The sequence below is a fragment of the Festucalex cinctus genome, chromosome 15 (genome assembly GCF_051991245.1).
Source record: "Festucalex cinctus isolate MCC-2025b chromosome 15, RoL_Fcin_1.0, whole genome shotgun sequence".
NCBI lineage: Eukaryota > Metazoa > Chordata > Actinopteri > Syngnathiformes > Syngnathidae > Festucalex > Festucalex cinctus.
The window spans coordinates 7,705,779-7,722,745 of NC_135425.1; the positions used below are offsets into that span (position 1 = coordinate 7,705,779).

General features: G+C 43.7%; 1 protein-coding gene across 3 annotated transcripts; it reads left to right on the top strand.

Annotated features, from left to right (window-relative positions):
• Nucleotides 1–753: 753 nt before the first annotated feature.
• Nucleotides 754–14,660, top strand: macir (macrophage immunometabolism regulator). 3 transcript variants are annotated; one of them, XM_077497164.1, is made up of 3 exons: nt 754–858; nt 7,601–7,681; nt 10,497–14,660. In XM_077497164.1, exon 3 carries the CDS (start codon nt 10,512–10,514, stop codon nt 11,157–11,159), a length of 648 nt encoding a protein of 215 aa, XP_077353290.1. In that variant the 5' UTR covers nt 754–858; nt 7,601–7,681; nt 10,497–10,511; the 3' UTR covers nt 11,160–14,660. The 3 variants fall into 3 exon arrangements, with proteins under 3 accessions (XP_077353290.1, XP_077353292.1, XP_077353291.1); XM_077497166.1 differs by having other exon boundaries at nt 10,502–14,660; XM_077497165.1 differs by lacking the exon at nt 754–858 and having other exon boundaries at nt 7,539–7,681.
• The last annotated feature ends 2,307 nt before the right edge of the window (nt 14,661–16,967 follow it).

Below are 16,967 nucleotides of genomic sequence, written 5' to 3' on the forward strand. Positions count from 1 at the left end.
GTCTCAAATTTGGGTGTGTTGATTTTCATCTCAACCGCTTCACACTCTGCTGGAAACCATTACAGTGAGAGTTTGCGGCTTTATGAAGTCAACAGTACCACATCATCTGCAAAAAGCACACACGTGATACTGAGGCCACCAAACTAGACTCCCTCAACGGTTTGACGGCACCAAAAAATTCTGTCCATAACGCTTATGCACAAATCGGTGACAAAGTGTAACCTTGGTAGAATCCAACCCTTACTGAAACAGAATCCGACTTATTGTCAGCAGTGTGGCTCAACTCTGACGTCTGGACAGCTCGTATCAAGGGGTTCGGTACCTCGTACTACCGAAGCAGCCACCACAGAACTCTCCATGGTCCGACGCCTTCTCCAAGTCCAGGCTCTGGTGTTGGGTCACCTTCACTAAAGCATCTAGTGTCATGTGCTGGAGGTTGGATCCCAAAGCGCAGACACAAATAAGGTTTTAACTATTTATTCACATCGAGAGGCATAGAACAAACTTGACTAGATGAGAAACAAAGAGAGTTGCACAGAGGGACAGAAAGCAATAATCCGGCAAACACACACACACACACACACACACTTCTCAGACTGCTACTACAGACAGTGAATCGATTTGATTGGTTGCGACTAAGTAAAGGATTAAAGGTTGACATCACAAAGCCCATGACATCACATAGCATAAAACCAGTTGAAACATCACATAGCGTTCTCAGGTGAAAACAGATTACGGTTACATCAGTTCAAAACAGACACTTGACCTCACAGTCATGAACCCAAATTTAACAGGTCATGAACTCAAACTTAAACTCAAACTCAACCCTGGGGTGGCCCTAGACACGACAACTCGGTGGTGAGGAAGCCCAGCAAAACACCGCCATCTTTGTTTTTTTTTCCAGAGACATTCAGTGGCCTTGTTGACTTTTCCCCTATGCTCAAGTTCTGACTTTACTTTGCTCTCTGCTGGATAAGTCATTGATAGATTTCAGCTGTCCTGCTTCCTCCTGTCTCTTATTTATTTCTCGTTCCTTTATTCAATTTTCTTGCTTTTGCACTGGGTCATTCTTAACTCTTTGCCTATATATTCTCTCAGTCTTTCTGCTTGTTTTTTTTTTTTTTTTTTTTTTATTTTTGTGTTTCTTTTGTTTAAATTTAGATAAAATATGAAATAAAATATAATTTAAATCATAGATATTAAATTATATTATGTATAAGACTTCGGGCTGCTCGATTATGAAGACAATATTAATCACGATTGTTTTGGTAATAATTGAAATTACGATTAGGGCTATTATTTATTTTTTGTACAAAACAAGAAAATATTAAGACAAATACAATTCTTTGAAACACTATAATATGCACGTTCCGTTTGGCTGAAACCAAATGTATTAAATTATCCATCCACCCATCCATTTTCTGAACCGCTTGCTCCTCACAAGGGTTGCGGGGGAGGGGGGTGCTGGAGCCTATCTCAGCTGGCTATGGGCAATAGGCGGGGGTACACCTTGAACTGGTTGCCACCCAGTTGTAAATTAACACTGAAGCCATCAAAACTATGACGACAACTTGACAACTAACGAACACATGTGGAGTTATATACTTAAAAAAAAATGAAAATAATAAAATACATAAATAAATAGCCACCCTTTTCTCTGATTACATTTTTGCACATTCTTGGCATTCTGTCAGGCCTGCGGGCCGAGCCCGCTGAGTGTGCGTGTGTCTTCCAGGTGTGGTGCATTGGAGTCAAGCAGCAGGTGTGTCCAATTAATCAGCAGCCTACTTAAGCCAGCCTCTGACTCCACCACACCGCCAGATCGTCACAACTCCTGAACGAGTTTGTACATCCAGCTAGACCTTGAAATCAACTTTTACTTACCTTTTCTGACTCGCATTTCCGTCCTCCTTTTCAGCCTGTCGTCCTGCCCGCAGACCCCGACCTTGACACACGCCTCGCCAACCAGAACCAGCCCCCAGCACCCAACGGACTGCAACCACTTTCTGGCCGTCCACTATTGCAATAAAACTTTGCCAACTCACTCCTTTTGTTTTTCTGCATTTGGGTCCCCACCCCGCACCGGAACCGTGACAGCACGATCTGGCCAGCCATGGACCCAGCAGAGAACGATTCCGTTCGTCAGACCCTGACCGGACAAGGCTTGCTTTTGGACCAACATGACAACGCCCTGAACTTTTTGATTGGACAGGTACGTGAATTCTCACAAGCCCTCACGACCCTCCAACAGCAACATGCGGCCTTTCAGACACAAAGACAATCCGCAGCTACACCTGCCACGCCCGCCGCACCTCCTCCCCATGTCATTAAAGAACCGTACGTGCCCACACCGGCCCCTTATGATGGTGATTTAGGAGCTTGCCGTCCCTTTCTAGTCCAGTGTTCTCTAGTCTTCAGTCAGCAGCCTCTGTCATATGCTTCCGACCACGCTAAGATAGCTTACCTCATAGGCTGCCTCCGGGGCGCGGCTCTAGCATGGGCCACTGCGGAGTGGGACAAACAGTCCCCTGCTTGCACAACCTATTCCGCCTTTACGAAAGAAATGAGGAAGGTCTTCGACCACCCGGTCCGTGGGAGGGAGGCTGCAAGACGCCTCATGTCGCTACGACAGGGTGCTCGTAGCGTGGCAGAGTTCTCAGTTTCGTTCCGGACTCTCGCCGCTGAGAGCAACTTTAATGATGAAGCGCTCCAGGAAGTCTTCCGGGGAGCATTAAATGAAAACATCAAGGACGAATTGGCCTCGAGGGATGATCCGAGCTGTCTCGACTCGCTCGTTGACTTAGCCATAAAGCTTGATTGTCGCCTCCGGGAGCGCAAAAGAGAGCGTCATGCCAAACCACAGACTCCGCCCATGTTCCCGCCCATTGCCGGGCCATCCATGTTTGATCCACCTCCAATGCCACCGGCTCCGGCTTCCGGTTCGGGCCCGTCCCCAGACACCGGCAGCGTTCCTATGCAGCTGGGACGAGCTCGTCTGTCGGACTTGGAGAAGGCGCGCAGACGTTCATCTAACCTGTGCCTATACTGTGGAGCCAGCGGCCACTACATCTCTCAGTGCCCCTCCCGGCCAAAAGGACTGACTCACCAGTAATGGGGAACGTATTGGTGAGTCCCGTTATGAGTTCCCCTGCTTCTAACCGTTTTATGCTCTCTGCCACCCTCTGCTGGGGTAATATGTCTCTGCCCGTGTCTGCCCTTGTAGACTCCGGAGCCGATGAGAACCTAATTGATCACCGACTGGTAGAACAAATGGCTATAGACCTGCAAACCTTGACCACTCCTTTGGATGCCACAGCCCTAAACGGTGCACTGATCTCCCATGTCAGACAACAAACAGTACCAGTTGTACTCAAGCTCTCGAGTAATCACCAAGAGGTAATCAGTTTACATGTATTTGACTCCCTCCAAGTTCCCATAGTGTTGGGCATGCCATGGCTCAAGCTCCACAACCCACATATTGACTGGACAGTGCCCAACATCATTTCTTGGAGCAATTACTGCCATGGAAATTGCTTGCTGTCTGCTGTTGTGCCACCCAGTGGCCAAAACCAACAAGAACCACCCGACCTGTCCGGCGTCCCTGCTGATTATCACGACCTTGCATTGGTCTTCAGCAAACACCATGCTTCCTCTCTGCCCCCTCACCGACCATACGACTGCGCTATCGACCTCCAGCCCGGAGCGCCACTTCCACGAAGCCGGCTTTACAACATTTCACGGCCGGAGAGAGAAGCAGCAGATTCCTATATCAACGAATCACTGGCAGCAGGTATTATCCGGCCCTCCTCGTCACCAGTGGGAGCTGGGTTTTTCTTTGTGGACAAGAAAGACAAGACGCTCCGCCCTTGTGTAGACTATCGTGGTCTGAATGACATCACCATAAAGAACAAATATCCCCTGCCCCTGATGGACTCCGCATTCTCACCTCTTCATGGAGCCACCATTTTTACCAAGTTGGACTTGCGCCAGGCCTACCATCTTGTCCGTATCCGGCAGGGCGACGAATGGAAGACAGCATTTAACACACATAGAGGGCACTACGAATATCTGGTCATGCCTTTTGGCTTAACTAACGCCCCCGCTGTCTTCCAGGCCCTGGTCAATGATGTTCTGCGTGACATGATTGGGAGGTTCGTCTTTGTATATCTTGACGACATCTTGATTTTCTCAAGTTCTGACTCCGAACATAAGAAACACGTACGCCAAGTTCTCCAGAGACTCCTTGAAAATAAGCTTTTCGTGAAAGCTGAAAAGTGTGACTTCCATGTAACAAAGACCACCTTTCTGGGCTATGTAATTGCTGAGGGACGGCTCCAAATGGACCCCGCCAAGACGACTGCAGTCACCGAATGGCCCAGACCCACATCCAGAAGGGAGCTGCAACGCTTCCTTGGTTTTGCCAACTTCTATCGCCGATTCATCAAGGACTACAGTCGTGCAGCAGCTCCTCTTACCGCCCTTACGTCCACCGTGGTGCCTTTCAAGTGGTCTGAGGAAGCTGCCCTGGCCTTTAGCGAGCTCAAACGTATGTTCACCACTGCTCCTGTGCTTGTCCATCCAGATCCGCAGAGGCAATTCATAGTTGAGGTGGATGCCTCGGAGGTGGGGGTCGGAGCGGTTTTGTCCCAGCGGTCTCTGGAGGATGGTAAGGTCCACCCGTGTGCTTTCTATTCCCGCAGGCTCTCTCCAGCCGAGAGGAACTATGGAATTGGTGACCGGGAACTCCTGGCGGTGAAGGCGGCATTGGAGGAATGGAGACACCTCCTGGAAGGGGCCGAGCAGCCATTCGTTGTATGGACAGACCACAAGAATCTGGAGTACATCCGCTCTGCTAAGAGACTAAGCTCACGTCAAGCCAGGTGGGCCTTATTCTTTGATCGGTTCGCATTCACCCTGTCCTACCGCCCAGGGTCTCAGAACACAAAACCGGATGCCCTATCCCGCCAGTTTGCAGCAGAGGGCACCAGGTCAGATCCCGGCCCTATCCTGCCTTCCACCTGTTTTATTGGGTCTGTCACTTTGGAAATTGAAGCCCTGGTGAGGAGGGCCCAGGTTGGACTGACTGTACCCCCCCGGGCTCCGCAGAACCGCCTGTTTGTCCCTGACCCTGTCCGTTCCCAGGTTCTACAGTGGGCTCACTCCTCGCGACTTACCTGCCACCCGGGAATCCGCAGGACGCTGGCCTTCCTCCGCCAAAATTTTTGGTGGCCCACGATGGAGGAGGACACCCGCTCGTTCGTCTCGGCATGCACGGTATGTGCCCAGAACAAAACCTCCTCCAAACCTAGCTCTGGCCTGCTCCACCCGCTTCCTATTCCCAAACGCCCGTGGTCCCACATTGCCCTGGACTTTGTTACCGGACTTCCGCCGTCAAGAGGTAACACAGTAGTTCTCACCATTGTTGACAGATTTTCCAAAGCAGCCCACTTTCTTGCTCTTCCCAAGCTCCCAACTGCCAAGGAAACCGCTGACCAGTTAGTCCAACATGTCTTCCGTCTACATGGCATCCCTTCAGACATTGTGTCGGACAGGGGGCCCCAGTTCACTTCACAGGTCTGGAGGGCCTTTTGTGCTGCATTAGGCATTGGCCTAAGCCTCTCGTCCGGTTACCATCCACAAACTAATGGTCAATGTGAACGTACCAATCAGCAACTGGAGACCACCCTCCGCTGCATCTCACAGTCCCATCCCGCTTCATGGAGCACTCAGCTCGCTTGGGTAGAGTACGCCCATAACTCCCTGCCCAACGCCTCCTCAGGTTTGTCCCCTTTTCAATGTTCTCTGGGCTACCAACCACCACTGTTTCCCTCTCAGGTCCCTGACCTCTCCGTTCCATCTGTGCAAAGCCACATGCGCCTATGCTCCAGGGTCTGGAGGCAAGCCCGCTTCACCTTACTCCGGTCATCTGCCAGGATACAGGTACACGCCAACCGTCGCCGCATTCCTGCACCCTCCTATGCTGTCGGCCAGAAGGTGTGGCTAAGTACGAGGAACCTCCCGCTAAAGGCGGAATCCAAGAAGCTGTCCCCTCGTTTCATCGGCCCCTTTGAGATTGCGGCTGTGATCAATCCCTGTGCTGTGCGTCTCAAGATCCCAACCTCTCTCCGTGTTCACCCCACTTTTCATGTCTCTCAGATAAAACCTGTTTCATCTAGCCCTCTGTCCCCACCTGTGCCGCCACCGCCAGCTCCTCTCATAATTGATGGACATCCCGCCTACACGGTACGCCGCCTCCTGGACGTTCGTCGCCGCGGTCGCGGCCTCCAGTATTTGGTAGACTGGGAGGGTTACGGACCGGAAGAGCGCAGCTGGATCCCTGCTCGCCAGGTCCTGTGCAAGTCGCTGATCCGCGACTTCCATCGTGCCCATCCTGGTCGCCTGGGCCGTTCTGCACCTGGTGGTGCTCGTGGGGGAGGGGGTACTGTCAGGCCTGCGGGCCGAGCCCGCTGAGTGTGCGTGTGTCTTCCAGGTGTGGTGCATTGGAGTCAAGCAGCAGGTGTGTCCAATTAATCAGCAGCCTACTTAAGCCAGCCTCTGACTCCACCACACCGCCAGATCGTCACAACTCCTGAACGAGTTTGTACATCCAGCTAGACCTTGAAATCAACTTTTACTTACCTTTTCTGACTCGCATTTCCGTCCTCCTTTTCAGCCTGTCGTCCTGCCCGCAGACCCCGACCTTGACACACGCCTCGCCAACCAGAACCAGCCCCCAGCACCCAACGGACTGCAACCACTTTCTGGCCGTCCACTATTGCAATAAAACTTTGCCAACTCACTCCTTTTGTTTTTCTGCATTTGGGTCCCCACCCCGCACCGGAACCGTGACACATTCTCTCGATGAGCTTCACAAGGTAGTCACCTGAAAGGGTTTTACAACAGTCTTTAAGGAGTTCGCAGCGGTAAGAATGCCAAAAGTATGCCAGAGCAAAGGATGGCTATTTTGAAGAATCTATATTACAAAACATGTGTACAGTTATTTCACCTTTTTTTGTTAAGTACATAACTCCACATCAGTTCATAAATAGGCTATATAGCTTTGATGCCTTTAGTAAGAATCTACATGAGAATAAAACAAATGCATTCAATATGAAAGCGTGTCCAAACCTTTGGCCTGTACTGTATAAATATGTAAAATAAAATCTAGCCTACAAATATGTGCTAAGGTTTTACCGTGTCTGTCATTATGTACAAACATTGTTGTGTGTTGAGGATTAGAGTTGTACACATTTTCTCCATTAAGTTGAACTGAAATTCTGTATTGTGACATACGGTAACTGATTATATTTAGTGCAACAATAACAATGACGACAACAACAACAACAACAACAGCAATAATAATAATAATAATAATAATAATAATAATACTACTACTAAGAATATTTTATTATATATTGTATATTATATATTATAATGTTATAATATTATATAATGACAATTATATATGTATAAAATAAACTAAATAAAAAAAAAAGGTGTGCCAAAATATTTAATATCGTCGCACGACATTAGTGCAAACGAATGCTTCCTCGCATTCACTTGCTCACGATGGGAGCTTTGTTGTGATGAATCCAAACAGGAAGTGCTCCTCTTGTTGCGGGTGACTGCGGGAGCGAAGGCCAGAGGGAGAGGCTGCATCCTACTTGCTGCTGGCGAACAGGTTGGTTCTTTATTTTGTTGAATTACCTTTCAGTTTCTCACGTCTCCTTTCCCCACCCATTGCGCTGCGTTTTAGGACGGAGATAAAACAGCGAAAATGACAGGAATGGAGTTTATTACTATCGAGTAAACGCGGCTCAAATGCGACTCTGCTGTCATTTCACACTACATTTGCATTACATAATTACCTTTACGAAACCGTCAATGATAAGCAAGGTTAATAATTCGCTACGTTTATGTTTGAATACAGTATATTGTGGCAAATGGCAGCAAAGGGCCTGACTGGGCCTTGTATTTGTCCAGCAGCACGTACATGTAAACGTGATATATCCGCCTTGTATTCGGATTTTATGGTACTGTGTTGCTGTGTCATTTGCATAATGATTATTGTGTAGGCACTTGTTCGGTCTTGTCTTCTCACGGGTTTGGCCCTGTCCAATTGCTGACTACGCCGCGCCATGACGTGCCTCTGCAGTTTTCAGCCGTCTCGCTCTCTGGTTTAGGCTGGTTTGCAACAATGCAACCATGCCAACAGCTCGACGGATGCCTCCTGCTTTTACATGAAGACCTTGTTATGTTGCAAAGCTGAACCAGAATATAGTACTGCGGATGGATTAGCTAGGTAATACAGTACTAGATCACAACATATAGCAATTGCCATGTTTAACACATGTTCAACAATGCACCCTGTTCTATAGATGGAGTTTGGTTACAACATCAGAAAAAAAATATCATACCACCCCAACATATAACTAAAATGTCCACCTATTCATACACAGGTTAATCATGGACCTTTTATCATCTACTGGAAAAGCATGCAATTGGTGTGCCTTTCACTGTTTTGAACAATTCTGATTCCGGTTCCGAATGATTCTCAGTTTTTATTATTATTTTTTATTTTTTTATTATTATTTTTTTTATGGGGCAGGTTAAAAAACGCTTGGATGGTTTAAATTAACCACATATTCCTCACAAGGCTCACGGGGGTGCTGGAGCCTATCCCAGCTGTCTTGGGCCAGTATAACAGGGTACACCCTGAACTGGTTGCCAATCCAGGGCACACAGACAAACAAGCAACCATACTCACAATCACACCTAGTGTCCAATTAACCTGCTATGCATGTCTTTGGAGTGTGGGAGGAAACCGTAGTACCCGGAGAAAACCCACGCAGGCACGGGGAGAACATGCAAACTCCACCCAGGAAGGCCAAAGCCCTGACTCGATCTCACGTCCTCTGCACTGAGGCGGACGTGCTAACCAGTCAGCCACCGTGCCACATGCTACTTTCATTCATAAACTGTATCATTTAACCAGTTGCTGTCTCAGCAAAATTTAATTTGGAATTTAATGTTTGGGGAGTTTTTATCACATACTAGATATTTAAAAACAATTAATGTTCCATAATTAATTAATATCGGCCTGAAGTGAAGTGGTGGTTGTGAGTGTGGATGGTTGTTCATCTCTGTGTGCCCTGCGATTGGCTGGCAACCAGTCTAGGGTGACCCCCGCCCACTGCCCAGAGCCAGCTGAGATGGGCGCCAGCTCCCCCCGCGACCCTTGTGAGGAATAAGCGGTCATGAAAATGGATGGATGGAAATGAAGTGAAGTGAATCAAATTGAATAGAAAAAAAAATCGAATTTAACTGAACTCTTGTGAATCGAAATTGAATCGATTGAGGAAATTAGAATCGATACCCAGCTCTAGGGGTGTGAATTGCCTAGTACCTGACGATTCGATTCGTATCACGATTCACAGGTCACGATTCGATTCGATACCGATTAATCCCGATACGAATTTATAAGTCGATTGTTGCGATTTTTTTTCATTCAAATTTAGAAAATACTAATCAGTAAGCTTGTAGAGTGTAAGATTTATATGAAAATGTATTATTTATTTATCTGAAATTTCAGTCTTATAGAGGTTGTAATCTGTTTCATGTTTGAACAGCATTAAAATAAAATATTAAGGCTTAATGTTCCGTTCATATAACATTCTTCCATGCTCAAGGTGTGAATCCTAAAAAAAAAAAAAAAAAAAAAAAAATAATCGATTCTGCCGATTATTGAATCGATTCGAGAATCGCGCGATGTAGTATCGCGATATATCGCCGAATCGATTTTTTTTAACACCCCTACCCAGCTCTATTAAATTCACATTGTTTATAAACTATATTTCCTTGTCTAGAACTACTGTAATGTAATTTGAGAAAATTTAAAAGTCAAAATTAAAACTCAGGTCTGTAATGTGAAAATAAACAAATACAATTACTGATATTATATCAATATATTTTTAACCTTATAGGCCACTTCTCCTGGTTGATGTTATGGCGTAGCATAGCATACAGACACTTATTAAGTCATTCACTGGCAGCCATTTTCACATCCTTTGCTCGCGGCTGTTTTACTGGATTTTGACTGATTATGCAAGGCCCACACAATACTGTGTTCTATTGCTGTAAAAACATGGAACCTACCAACAGAAACATTTGAGTCTCTTCTTTCATCAGGAATAAAAAGTACATTTGTATCTGTTTGCATTTTGCATCAGTTAGCATGAGAATATAGCTTTAAGTTTCATCAATATTCACATTCCTGGTGAAAACAATGGCGATAAGAGGTTGTTGCAACATGGCTCTGGTTGACCTGTTATACTCTGCTGCCACCTGCTGGCCGTTCTCTTCTTTCATGCGGCTCCTGCAAGACCTCTTTGAAAAGTGAACAAAGTTATAGAACCGTTTCTCTTTTTGGTTGGTGTTCCCATGTAGTCTAGTTTCCTGAATATGTCAATTCTATTTGTCTCCGTTTCCACCACCAGTACAGGTCTGTAAAGATGGAGGTGGATCTCAGTGGAGTGTCGAGGGCTCATGTTTCCATTCTACCTGCAGCTGAGATCAAAGCCACGTTGAAAGCGGAGGCAGAAAGACCTCGTTGCGCCAGCACACCGTGCTCCCCCATCAGAGGTACCGTAGCAGGATACCAGATCCTCCACATGGACTCAAACTATCTGGTGGGCTTCACAACTGGTGGGGAGCTGCTCAAACTGGCCCACAAATGGTCAGAAAACTCCCCAGAGAAGAGCTCGCCATCGGAGGCTGTGCCCAGCCCCATCCAGCCCGGCGGTGTGTCTAAATCTTTAGAGGTGGGCATCCACCGGTCCTCAAGAATCTTTAAAGCCAAAAATCGCTCCTACCAGCCTTATGACATTCCTACCGCTAACGGTCGGAGAAGGAGGCGCATGCCCAGCTCGAGTGACACCTTCCTCAGGTCCATGACTGCAGGGGAACATGGGAGGGGGGTGCACGCACCACTGCCCCTGTGTCGGCTTAAAGGCAAGACTAGGACCCAGTCCAAGTCTTTGGACTACCTTAACCTCGACAAAATCACTCTCAAAGAGTCATCAGACACGGAGGTGTTGCAGTACCAACTGCAGCACCTCACCCTGCGGGGAGAGCGCATGTTCACTCGCAACAAAACTTAAAAGCACACAAGATGACATCATGTTGGCGTCTTTCACAGTGGTAGGGGGATATCTGGGTGCCTATTTCCAGATTAGAAGCGGTTCTTTAACAAGACGGCCTGATAATCGTGCTCTCTTATTAATTGGGATGAAATCCTGCACTGAACACATAGCGTTGAAGAGAACCTTTTCAGTACTCGCACTGTATTGCGACGGTGGAGGTAAAAAATGTGAATGATATCTTAGCAATAACTGGTTTACCTACTGTATTTATTACAGCTGATACATGCACATATCACATTGTGTCAGCTTTAAAATTACAATCATGCCAGTTTTACTGCCTAATGTGATCTCTAAAACATGTGTGATGTGTGATTTTACTTTTAATATGACCCTGGGTACTACTGTCAAATTAACATAAGTTGTATTTGTTTTAGTTAATTGTGCCATTTAATATTGTGTTATGAAATCACGTCCACTGAATATGTACTTGTTTGAAGAGGTTGTGGTACTCTATGAAGAATCCGTGTACTAAGGCAAATTTCAAGATCTAATTCATTGAACTAATCACTGCTTGAATGTTGTGTATTAAAAGGCCTCTTCATCAAACAGACAATAATCAGAATTAATTCATAAGAGCTAATAATTTATTGTAAGGGTGTGTGACACCTGCGGCAGGAGTAAACCCCAATATGAATGTCAACTTCTGATGAATGTTGTTAGGCAAATCAATTCAACATTCATACATTGTCCGTCCTCAACATTCTGACCACTTAGACAATGTAATGAGATTTCAAGAGCTGCATACAAAAATCTGCCTTTAAAAAGATAATAAGGCTTTCATGTTTGTATTTATTTATTTTTTTTAATGACGCTGACTAGGGTTGATGGTTGATCCAGGTCCAGAAAGTAAAAACTCGGCCACAGATGGCCATGGGTGCTTTTACACAACTGCCAAGTAAACGAGCTCGTCTCCACCTGTTGAGTAGAAGCACCTGGGGCAAAAAGCCAAACTTTTTCCGGGTTCTTACTTTTTGGACCTGGATTCAATCCCAATCCTGTACAAATCCATTAAATATTTATTTGTCTACTTTTTAATCATGCTTATCCATTCTGACTTTGAAACTTAAATTCTTTACATTCCATGTACTTGTCATATTAACAAAAATGGTGGCAGTTTACTGGTCCTTGTTGGGGAATACAAGCATGTCAACGTGAACACGTCGTTAGGCCAGCAAATGTTGAACACAATTTAAGTAATGCGGAGACTAGCATGCCTATTCACTAGCCTGTGTGTTAACGTTGCTAACCTGGGGTCCATTTCCTAAATTAGGTTTAGTGAGAGAGAACCCGCAAATGCAGGAAACTCCGCTTGTTCTGTTTCAGAAAGCGAGTTAACTGAAACCAGAGAAAGAGAGGTAACTCTAGCTTGTTTCATAAAAAGAGCTCATTTAAGCTTTTGGTCAGTTACCATAGTAACAGATTCAATGAACCTAACCTGGTCGGTAGCTGGTGTATCACAATGATCCTCGAGTTTCTCTTTTTCTCCGCCTCCTTTCAGTCACACATGACATTTCGTTTCCTTATTCATTCAGTCAGCTGGCGAGTTTTGGCGTAACATAGTTCTTCCGTCTGTTAAAAAAAAAAAAAAAAAAAAAGTCAATAGGCCTATATTAAAAGTCCACTTTTTTTCCCCACAAACTTGGCACATGTTCTTTTGACAATGGTCCCGTTGATGAAGGTGCACTCTAAAAAGAGAATTGTTGAACCAAGTTAAGATTACAAATTGAATTGTTGACCAACTTAATAAAATTGCTTCAATTGGTAACACATGATTGAATTAAATTAATCCAGTGAATATATTAAGTTTAATTCATTATGAGTTCATTAAACTTTGTATTCATTTTGGATTAACTTAATTCAAGTGAATATAATAATAATAATAATAATAATAATTAATAAGTTTAATGAACATTAAACATTAGGGATGTAATGATATCCAAATATCACGATACGATATCACGATATGAAGCTCACGATACGATAATTATCACGATATTGTGGGGAGGTTGGTGATATTTAAAAAAGGTCACAATATTGTAAAAAAAAAAAAAGAGCTCATACAAAAATCATAATATTGTGCTTTTGTACATAACAAAAACATATATACATATAAACAACCTCCAATCTCTAATAACGTTTAATATTGAGGCATTTACTCACCTAATGCAAGCACTCATTGAGTTCGTCCACATATTGACTCACTTCACAGGCATATTACAATCCCCTTAACCTGACAATTAGTGATTTTAAACATAGAAAGGGCCAAAACATCCCTAATGAAACTGCACTAAAAAACTAGCCACCAGAGGATGCTAGAACTGCACAAATGGATATCAACCTGACTTTTTTTTTTTAACAGATGTGTAGCTTTTAAATATCGTGGCCATGACAACAACGATATTGTGGCAGCATAATATATTGCAATACGTTGCCATGGTGACTCGTCAAATTGAGGCTCCATTGATACGGTCTTTTTCGTGTGGTGGTAACGGCAGGTGAAACTACTCTGCGTTGATCAAACTAACGCAAATCAGCTGTCCTGGGACCAAAAACGCAGTTTCCTATCTCGGGTTGGTCAACTCACAGTTCAGGTTAAATGTCAGTGTTTGTTGAATCTGCTTTGTGAAATGGACCCCTGATAGACAAAGTACACATTTTTTTCACTTGCCATTAGCGTGGAGCGTTATAATAAAAGATTGGGGGAATTTTTTAGTTTTTTGAACACCATATATTATTCCTTGGAGGAATCGTGGAAGAGGTCTGCATGTATGTATGCTGTATAGCAGAGGTGTCCAAACTATGGCCCACCTACTTATTGACCTTTAGTTGTATACGGGCCCGCCAACCATTTTTCAGTAGCCCGCCGCATATGATAAAAAATAAAAATAAAAATAAAACTCTATTTGTACAGTTTGTGGAGACTACCATTACTAATTAATTCATTTTAGATTTTCTATGAAAAGATACAATTGAACTATTTACAAGAAAAATTGGAACATTTATCTTCCTAACACTAGGTGAATAGTTGGTAATTAATTTTTAGGTGCAAATATTGTTTCGCCGAATTGTGTAATTAATTAACTGCTTTAAAAATGTTTATAATATTAATCTCATCTCATTTTACAATGTATGTTTTCAAACTAACTGTAATATATAAACAATAGACAATTGCTTGACTGATTATGGCGCAATTTAATGAAGTAAAGTTGAAAACTTTTAAAGCGGCCCTTGCATCCTTCGATTTTTCTGGATGTGGCCCTCAGAGGAAAAAGTTTGGACATTCCTGCTGTATAGCCTTGAGTCGTTTATTCTGCAGGCCACAAACTAGTATGAAATGAAATACGTTGACATGCACCACTACCCATGACGTCGGAGCTCAGCATATTTCTGCCTCCACTTTGATCAAATCCTGCAATCAAGTTACACCAACTGCGCCACAACTTAGACCTGCATTTAGCTGGTCTAATTATAGTCTACATTTTGTCACCAAATTTTCAGGTACGCCGGGGACGTGTAATAGTCTTCCAAATTCCCAATCACGGTAAACTAGACTTACCCCAGCACGAAAATGAAGATGTGCCAGTTTTTATGTCCAACGCATGTGCAGCAGGAAATATTACCCGCACAAATGCTAAACTCAACATTATTATCTGTGCAAAAGCAGAATTTTTAGCATTGAATCTCATTAGATTGTGAAAGTCACAATGTTGTGGATGTTTTTGCTTCAGCTTGCAAGTGTTTTTTTTATTTTTTTTAATCTTAGTCAAGCAGGGAGTGATGAATAGTCAGCAGATCACCTCAGTCTTGTTTATTCTTTGCAATATAAAAAAAAAAAAATCAATTTAAACCAGATTGCTGAATCCTCACTTGAGTGGTTGCACTGAGCAAAAGTGACACCACTCCTTCATTCCGCACAGTGAAAATCCATCGTACGAATGGTACAGGACCAGACTGGACCAATTTCACATGCTGGAGATGATCAAAATCAGGCACATTTAAGTGGAAACTCACTTCAAACTCTGTATATCTGTTTAAGTACTTAGTGCTTTGCTTGCAAATATGGTGGGGAAATACATTGTTTTATGTGCATTATTTGTCACTGGCAAAGCGCAGTGTCAATTATGTATGTTTTTATGAGTGTGTTTGTTTGTTTGTTTAAAACATTCACATAACATGTTTTCTGTCCCTGATGGCACTACAGTCAAAAACAGTCGTGATTTTGTGTGTGTGTTTCAGCACCAGATCGCACACTTTGCTGCTTTATTTCATGTTAGCAAGCCATAGGGACACCTGCAGTCCTGGAGAAAAAAATAAATATTTGTACACCTTTTGAGGTTTTTGTGTACCGTATTTGTGTGCGCGCATATTTTGATTGTTTTGCTTTGAAATGAAGCAGTCAGTCAATTATTTTGTCCCATAACAGATCATCTCCAGTGTGGGATGTGATATGCAATATAAGTCATGAAATATTTATTTATTATGTTGATTAACAAGCTACAACACATTCAAAGGGTGTACAAAACCAAAGTGTGCTTGTGTACTGTATATAAACTCACCTCTTCTCTCACGTGACTGTTTCCGCTCACCAATCACACGTACTGTCCACTTGATGTTAACCAATGACTGTTACAGTACTGATTAAAGCTTATTGCAATCTAAGATGACAGGGAAACTGGTAGTCATGTGTTTTGCTTGATACTCCTGACTTATGAGATTATAAAGCAGTCAATAGTTATTGACAAAGGGGGTTGTAATAAAAGAAAAAGTGAAATAGAATAAGAATGAAGACATTTAGGGATCTATATTCCTAGACAATACAGATGCAATTTAGCGATTTTAAAGCCAATGAGCAGAGCCTCTTCTTTTTGCGGCAAATTAACTCAGGATTGTTCACACCCACAAGGGCGCAAAACACCCGTGTTAAACTACGCCAAGCTCCACGTGTCTGTGAAAATACCAAAACAAAGTATAGACGTGCTACTGGCTGGGAACTCCCTGAACTTTTTGTTTAAATTATAAAACAATGGTCTTAAAAAACAAAAAAACAAAACCTTCAACATTTTGCAAGAAAAAAAAACGTTTTTCAATAAACATACCACAAGGTCAGGCAAAATGATCTGACACATTTGTAGGTTTAATAAAAGACAAAGAAACAAAAAAGTAACAAAAAAGTGTTTTTATTTTTCGAAAAGCACATATGCCATGCTACGGAGCCCCTCTGGTGTCAGGGTCTGATTTTATTTTATTTTTTTTGCTAATCTGTACCCACAGTTTACTAATCTGTACCCACAGTTTAGTAAACCGTACCCACGGTTTAGCTCTTCTGTGGTGTTATGTAATACGCATGCGCACGCAACGTTCGAGTGGTTGCTTGACAGCAGCGAACGGCTGCTTCTTTTTATCTTAAACTAGATTTATGTATTCGGTTGATGTGTAATGTTGCGCTTGTGCCACTGTGAGGCGCTCGAACACTTTTCTTCTTTCTTTCTTTTACTTCCGTGTTAAGGCTGAAGGCTGTTGAAATGCAGACGTATTTTGTTGTGCTCCGCAATTAATACTTGGCTAAAGAAACTTCATCTTTCCGTCATCCATTCATCCGAATGCATCGTTAAGCTGCCAAAAGTCTACAGTTTAAGATAAAAAATGAAAAAAAGCAGCCGTTCGCTGCTAATACTGCTGTCAAGCAACCACTCGAACGTTGCATGCGCATGCGTATTACATAACGCCACAGAAGTGCTAAACCGTGTGTACGGTTTAGTAAACCGT